Below are 7,389 nucleotides of genomic sequence, written 5' to 3' on the forward strand. Positions count from 1 at the left end.
GGTCAATACCAAGTAGTAATCGAATAAAATCCACTACATAATTTTTTGACATGTGCTTGATATAGTAAACGATCGAGCATATTTGCGGAGAAAACACCACCTTGCGCAAATGGTAATCGAAACATATATGGCATTGAGGATCCACGATTACGTTCTTTCTAAATAATTAAATTATAAAATTTAAATTTAAAACTTTTTTTGGTTTAAAAGTGAAATGAAACGTTTTTATATCAAATAGAAATATCGTATAACAAATCATATAAATATTAACATCTAAGGATCAAAAGTAACTAGAATCAATGCATCCGGTATGTTTTAGCATCCGGATAACAGAAAAATATTTTACGGAAATAAAAAATGATATAATATCGATGTAATTTAATAAGCCATCGATTTAAAAAATAATAACCTATCTGTGGTGAATGAATAAAATGATAGCTAAAAAAATTATGCAAAAATCTAACGGTGCGATTTATTCGTAAAATTAATAGCAAAATATACCTTTTCATATTTAGACTGCTGAAGAGCATAACGATCATCAGGATCAAATTGCATAAAACGCATATTGCTAGCATGAGTAAGCTCTGTGATGATTCGTAATCTTGGAAACATTCTAAAATGAATGATACACGTAAACCACGTAAACCACGTAAGGACATGCAAGAATACTATGATATTAATCGTAGTGAAAAATAAATTTCTTAATTCAAAATTTGTAAATTAAAAAGAAAGAAGGTTTCCATCTTCAATTTACTTCCTTGCAGGTTTCTAAGTTAAATATACTTCTCACAAGACCTGTGTATCTTTTGTACTGTTAGAATTGTCGTACAATCAGCCAAGTGCTCTTCAACTGCTGTTGCACCTTCTTTCACAACAACTACATTATCCGCTAGACAAACACCTGCTTTCAAAAGGCTATCCAAACTGAAATATGAATATGAACTTGAACATAAAGCTTTTAGCAAAAGGCTTTTTGCGTAATCAATGAATTTCTCATTGTTAACACTTTTTTTTTTTTGAAAAAATGAAATTAATTTTACAACTCTTATCTACATACTGCAGTTAAAGCCCATTACTAGGCAAGTAAATAGAAAATGAAAATAGTACATATTCATAATCTTTGAACTATTAAGATAGTGAATGCTTTTGATAGGATAACAAATACCTTACTGAATACTTACCTTGATATTTTACCTTCCATCCAATAAACAAAAGGAAACCATGCAATCACATCTAAAAATGATGGATTTGGCCTGAAAAAAATAACCCAAATGTTACTAATAATATCAAATAACATTTCAATTTCCTTCAAGTGACCGTTTTTTTTTTTCTCAAACAAGTGACGATGACCATTGTAATATTTCCATTTCTAAGTTTATATGGTACCAAATGCTTCCGAAAATTCAGGAAAACTTTAAGATAATTTAAATAAATAACACTATTGCCTTTCTGTTTCTTGCAATTCAAGCAAAAATATAATGGGTTGAAGTTCATGCACAGGACGATAATAAGCGCGTAAAGGTATAATCAAATTATACAAGCCGGAACATGTCTGATCAGCGGCCACAATCACTGCCGGACTATTCCAGTGATATTCATTTGCCGTCCGGAAACGGCAATGCTCACAAGCCTAAAATATATTTTTGAAGATTTCCTACAAAATATGTCAAACACAATTTTTCTATATTCCTATTTAGATGAGAAGAGTCAATCATTTTAATCAAATTTTGATATGATATAAAATGAAAATTTGTTGCTTACAGATGCAATTTCCAGACAACAAATTAGTCTTTTCTCTTTGAGTATATGGCAGATTGTAAATCCAGTACCAAAGTATGAGGCCAACGGTGGATAGGTTTTTATTGTCCTGTAAACTTCATATTTATTTCAATAGCTTGTCATACTGAAGATAACATATACTTATCATTGGCCTTATCACAGTTTTGCTCAATTCAAAAAGCCCTTTTATAGATGCCTACTTAGCTAATCCTTTCATAGTGGTGATTCCGGAAATGATAATGTGAAACAATATGTATCATAAAAGAAATTGTCCCACTTAGATTCACCTAACAATTCTTTTAATTCCTATCTCTGCATTCTCGAAGAATTCACTTTATTCAGCAATTTTCAAAATACAATTTTTTTAATTAACAAACTTTCTGGCAATACATTCCTCGTGAGAAGCACAGATTGTACAAAGCTGAAATTCTACGTCAGATTCATCAGATTCAATAGTTGTTTCCAAAACCTCACCAATACTAGGTCTTCGATCGAATGATTCATTTGTGTTCTGCAATTGCCGAAATAGGAATATGAGAAGCGAAGAGATAAAATTACAAAGGATGCAATTAGAATAAAACAATTTAACTAACTAAAAGTTTCGACGTCCCATCCACGTCATCATCTCCTTTAATGTACAAAAGTCGTTTCCGTTTTTTATGCGTTTTTAAATTATTCTCTTCTAATCCATGTAAATCAAGCGTTACACTTCCTAAATTTAAATATATGTGTATAAAAAAAATCTCAAAAATCTCACGTAACAAAATTTTAACTGTGTAAATAAGCCAGAAAAAGAGTAATAACTTATTTTAGATTATGAATTTCTGAAAAAGAATAAAAGTAAGAATCCAAGAAGTTTGATCGAATTGTCTGGGAAAGACACGAAATGATATTCATCCATTGATTCTATGTAACGTTGTAGAATTCTGAATCAGGAAAGTCATGTAAAAGCAAGAAAAACAGCTTACAAAAAAGACAGAACAAAATGTGGAGAATAGTTTTTCATCACTCTTAGTAAAGAAACAGTCTGGTTTATCTTTAATGATTGAGACTCTAAATAAAGTTAGACAATGATAATGCTTCTCTCTCCCTCAAATAGATAAAAATCCAAAAAGATCTAGACAACTTTTCCAGAAATTTACTACCTAAAATAAATTATTTATGGTCAAAATTTCAGATTCTTTCTTTACAGCATTAACTTATACTATCACGGAAGACAGATACATAATACTTGAAAGGCCAAAACAGCAAATGAATACTCAAGAGGCCAATGATGGGATAAAGCCTTGGTAGCTAGAACTACCCACATATTAATAAAAATTTGCATATTCACATATTTTTTGAATTAAGCCAAGAATTTCTCTTTCATTTCAATGAATTAAAAAGGGTGAATCAGTCATTTTACCTTCCTTTCCCTTCTTCTCCATAAATTTTTCAAATTACTACACTCCTACGATTGTGCATCTTATTTAAAGTACAAAAATGTTTAAAAAAAATTCGCGGGATCTCGATAAACAGGTGGAAGATCATCTTCTATTGGTTAAATTTTTAGTTTAATGTTCACAAATCGAGAAATTTACCAATATTTGCGATCGCTGCAGCTAAATTTGCCTTTTGTCGTTGTGCATTTAATCCTTTCCGGAAATCATACAATGATTCTTCATTAGTTAACGCTATGTAATATGCAGTATCCATAGGATGCAAGTAGTAGTACTGACCCGGATTGAGCCGGATTTTCTCAAACATCCCTTCTGATTTGATTGCAATCAAGGCAACTCCATACCTTCAATAGGTACGTGCAGTAAACGCTTTCTATGATATGATGCAACTGATATGTCATATAAGATGTAAATGATGCAATTGATATGCGAAAGCATGACATGTTTACAAAAAGGATGATATCTTTATTGGAGATAGTGGATTTGAAGTACTCTGAAAGTGCTATTTAACCATCTGATAGCGAAATGTTTGTTGTTTTTAAGAAATTCTGGCTATAAACTTACGTTTGATAAGCATGAAAAGAAGCATAAATGAATGATTTCCCAATATAATCACTAAAAAATTGACTATTCGCAATTTTAATATCATAAATTTCATTGCCAGAATGGAATCCATAAACTTTATGCCAAGCTTCCGCCGATTTCTGACCTTCTCTGAAAAAAAAGTTAATGGAAATTGTGCCAATTTTAGAGCAACATTCTAAGTCATTTTACAACAATTTGAAGAACTTACTTTCCATGAGAAGTATGTAGTAGAAGTGTAATAAATGTTGAAATACCCGGACAGATGCAATTATTTGCAAGAAGAGAATATTTGAATTCATCTTCACAAACCACAAATTCTGAAAGAAATAAGAGACAAGGTAAACTGAAGATTCTGGACTTCATCTGAACATCAAACTTTTCCTCATTTATTATTGTTTATCAATCTGATAACATTTCTATTTAAAGAAATTTGCGACTACTACTCTACAAAATAAAAATTTTCTGAACAATTATCATAACCAACCGGCATACTCCAAATGCATCTTTGTTTCCGGACGGAAAATTTGTACATATTGCGGAACATCGGGAGCAAAATCTTTCACCGCCCATGAGCGTAAAACTGTGTGTTCATCCTAAAACGTACTGATAATACCAATGTTACATTAGATGGATTACTTGTTGAGAATATAGAATTACTCGTGTTTAAAGCAGTAAATCTCAGAATGATAAAGTAAGTATATTGAGAAGAAAAAAAAAAGCGGAAACCATCATGTCTTTGCTCTTCAAATCCTAACTCTCAAATTACCGTACTTCCAAACATCCTTTAGATTGATGATCTCCAATCGATGATTTGCAAGAACTAAAATATGATCCCCGAAAGTGGTGGCCCGGCAAGTAGAAAACAAGTTCCTTTTTTTTTAATATTATAATGCTGTTCTAAGTTTTATTGAGGGTTCATTTTCAAACTAACAGAATTAGTTATTTTCGTCTTGTGGACTCTGTGATCGTTGCTACAAATAAAAAAGCCAAAGTGGTCCCTGGCCAAAGTGGTCACTTTCTAAAATTTCGATATTTAAGCCAATATGATAAAATATGAATCTTAGCATTACCGTTTTTGTTTTTTGATAGACATGCCTTGCTGATAAGATGAAACATGCTCTTGCACTCGCCATTTTTGCTCTTTCGAGATCGTCATCCTTTAGTGCAGAGCCTCGGATATACAGTACCCTGGTTGACCACATGGGTATTTTGAGAAGCATTCGCATCCGGTTATCCATTTCACATGGTGACAGTAAGATTACCAAATAATTCTATATATTATTTGATTTATCAAAAGATTTGAATTCATCATTTAAATTCTTGCAAGCTTAAAAGCAATGCCTATCTGAATTCTTCATATTTTGTATTACATATTACCAATTAAAGTGCATATCATGATATAGATGCGCTTTTGTCCCATTAAATTAAGAAGATAACCAGAGCAAAGCTTACAAAAAAACGACGTCATATTTTGTCAACAGGCTTACTTGATGTTCAGGATAGGCATAGAATTCACTGAGGAAATCTCGGATAAATTGAGCCTCCAAATGTGTCACCGTTACTACTACATGGTTCTCATTACTGGCCCAACTTTCAGTATATTCCCCACCTGCTTTCTGTCGTTCCACGTATGTTTGCCCAAGTGCTTCAATCTCAAATTCTTTTCGGTATTTTTGTCTAACAAAAAAAAAAAAAATCGCTCTTATATTTTTCCAATTTTATCCCCCAAACTTCAAATAGTGAAGTGATTAATTTTTGATCGAAAACCGCACTTGTAATTAATTGTGATTAATCAATGATACCTGTTTTGGAAGTATAGCAAATGCAATACATATAAGGATAACAACAAAAAGTCTGGACATCCATGTGTCCGGGTACCAATCACCGTAACCTACAAATGATAAAAGAATAAATCACCGCCAAAGTAAGGTTACTCCATAGAATACTGCAAGACGACTGATAGAGACAACTTATATCAACCCATGTCACCATTTTTTTTTTGTCAAAATGGTGAAAATTAGAAATGAAATGACTACAATTTAGGAAACTATATATGCGACAATGATATACTAACCGACAGTGGAAAAAGTGACCATAACAAAATAAAACGAAGTAAAAAGGTCAAAGCGTCGTTCACCAGCTCGTTGTAAATGCTCAATACCACATGTACCCGTGAATACCAAGCATAGTAAGGTGGAAAATAAAATGACCATTTGGCGAACCAAAGCTGACCGTCCAACTGAAGTTGAAATACGATTTGAATCATGCTGAAAAAAAAAACCGGATATTTATATGCTTATTTTCTGGTTCATTTATCAAATAAACATGTATTTAATTAATCCTAAACTTACATTTTCGGATATTACTACTATACATTCACTAAAATCAAGACACTTCGAATGAATCGGAAATGCTTTACAAATCAATCTGGATAAAGTTATTTAAGCTTAAATGGTAAACAGAAGAAGGCAGATAAAAAGTTATGGATTATATAAAAGAACATCATTTCAACAAGTAACAATCATTAACGATAATGAAGTAAAAGTAAAGATGTAGCTAATTAATCTATACGCCAACACTCTTTGATATATATATATATTATCCTTTAGAGGGATTATATTGATGGATAAAGTAAAATCCGATGAAATTGTCTTTTTCTTTCTCTCTCTCTCTCTCTCTACCTCTCTCTCCTAAATGATATGAATTTAACATTAAAAAAAGTTACTTGTAAGATTAGAGCTTTCAGATAATGAATAAACACAAAGTATTGTCGAAATAACTTTAACATATATATCAAATTTTGATTTTTACTAATAGACGATACTTATCATAATTGCATGAAGACAATACTAATAGACAATCCTTACCATAATCGCTTGAAGACAATACTAATAGACAATACTTACCATAATCGCTTGAAGACAATACTTACCATAATTGCTTGAAGAGCACTTTTAGCAAGCCAACAATTTAAAAATATTGGCACATAAAGTTTACGTCCAAGTGGTACAAATATCTGAAAAAGTGTACTCGATAAGATCAATAATTCTATAGTAATCTTTATTACAATTTATTAATGATTAAAATGATTACAAATCCTAATAGTAGAGAAGAAAGAAAAAGTTGCAATGCTTACTGTAGCGATTAATGGCATGCTTGTTATTAACTCCAGTAGAAAATGCAATTTTTAAAACAACCCGAAATGTACTACCCTGAAAGAAACAATTACGGTAATTTATCCGTCGGACATAAATATCCAAAAATGTCATATGCTAATTTTCATTTGTAATAGCATGCAATAAACTTACTTTATAACTTAGGAAAAATATGATGACTGTTTGAAGTATGCTTAAAAAATGCAACGATTACTTGACAGATCCAAATTGAAAATTTTCGATCAACCCATATTAGATACTGGCTGAAATAAATTTACTCTCAATTGACAATAATGGAAGAAAAGTCGCCGCCTCATGAAAGTTGTCTCTTACCACCGCTTTCATTTGCTTTTCCCTTTCTTTACTTTAAACTAGAATTTATGAAAAAAATTTGCTGCAAATATTAAACAAAAATTTATTTCAAATAATCC

General features: G+C 31.4%; 1 protein-coding gene across 1 annotated transcript in view; it reads right to left on the reverse strand.

Annotated features, from left to right (window-relative positions):
* The window catches only part of LOAG_17482 (CBR-SLO-2 protein), a 10,308-nt gene that overhangs the window by 2,600 nt on the left and 319 nt on the right, over nucleotides 1-7,389 (reverse strand). The window contains exons 3-18 of the mRNA XM_020450143.1: nucleotides 6,736-6,819; nucleotides 5,878-6,070; nucleotides 5,606-5,694; nucleotides 5,291-5,455; nucleotides 4,874-5,074; nucleotides 4,288-4,396; nucleotides 4,012-4,120; nucleotides 3,783-3,932; nucleotides 3,360-3,562; nucleotides 2,373-2,491; nucleotides 2,157-2,290; nucleotides 1,762-1,867; nucleotides 1,446-1,630; nucleotides 1,182-1,253; nucleotides 796-924; nucleotides 502-613 (exon numbers count right to left, since the gene is read on the reverse strand). Of these exons, the coding sequence (XP_020306225.1) occupies nucleotides 502-613; nucleotides 796-924; nucleotides 1,182-1,253; nucleotides 1,446-1,630; nucleotides 1,762-1,867; nucleotides 2,157-2,290; nucleotides 2,373-2,491; nucleotides 3,360-3,562; nucleotides 3,783-3,932; nucleotides 4,012-4,120; nucleotides 4,288-4,396; nucleotides 4,874-5,074; nucleotides 5,291-5,455; nucleotides 5,606-5,694; nucleotides 5,878-6,070; nucleotides 6,736-6,819 (2,160 nt within the window). The remainder of the gene's footprint in view (nucleotides 1-501; nucleotides 614-795; nucleotides 925-1,181; nucleotides 1,254-1,445; nucleotides 1,631-1,761; nucleotides 1,868-2,156; nucleotides 2,291-2,372; nucleotides 2,492-3,359; nucleotides 3,563-3,782; nucleotides 3,933-4,011; nucleotides 4,121-4,287; nucleotides 4,397-4,873; nucleotides 5,075-5,290; nucleotides 5,456-5,605; nucleotides 5,695-5,877; nucleotides 6,071-6,735; nucleotides 6,820-7,389) is intronic.

Source organism: Loa loa (genome assembly GCF_000183805.2).
Source record: "Loa loa unplaced genomic scaffold supercont3.81, whole genome shotgun sequence".
NCBI lineage: Eukaryota > Metazoa > Nematoda > Chromadorea > Rhabditida > Onchocercidae > Loa > Loa loa.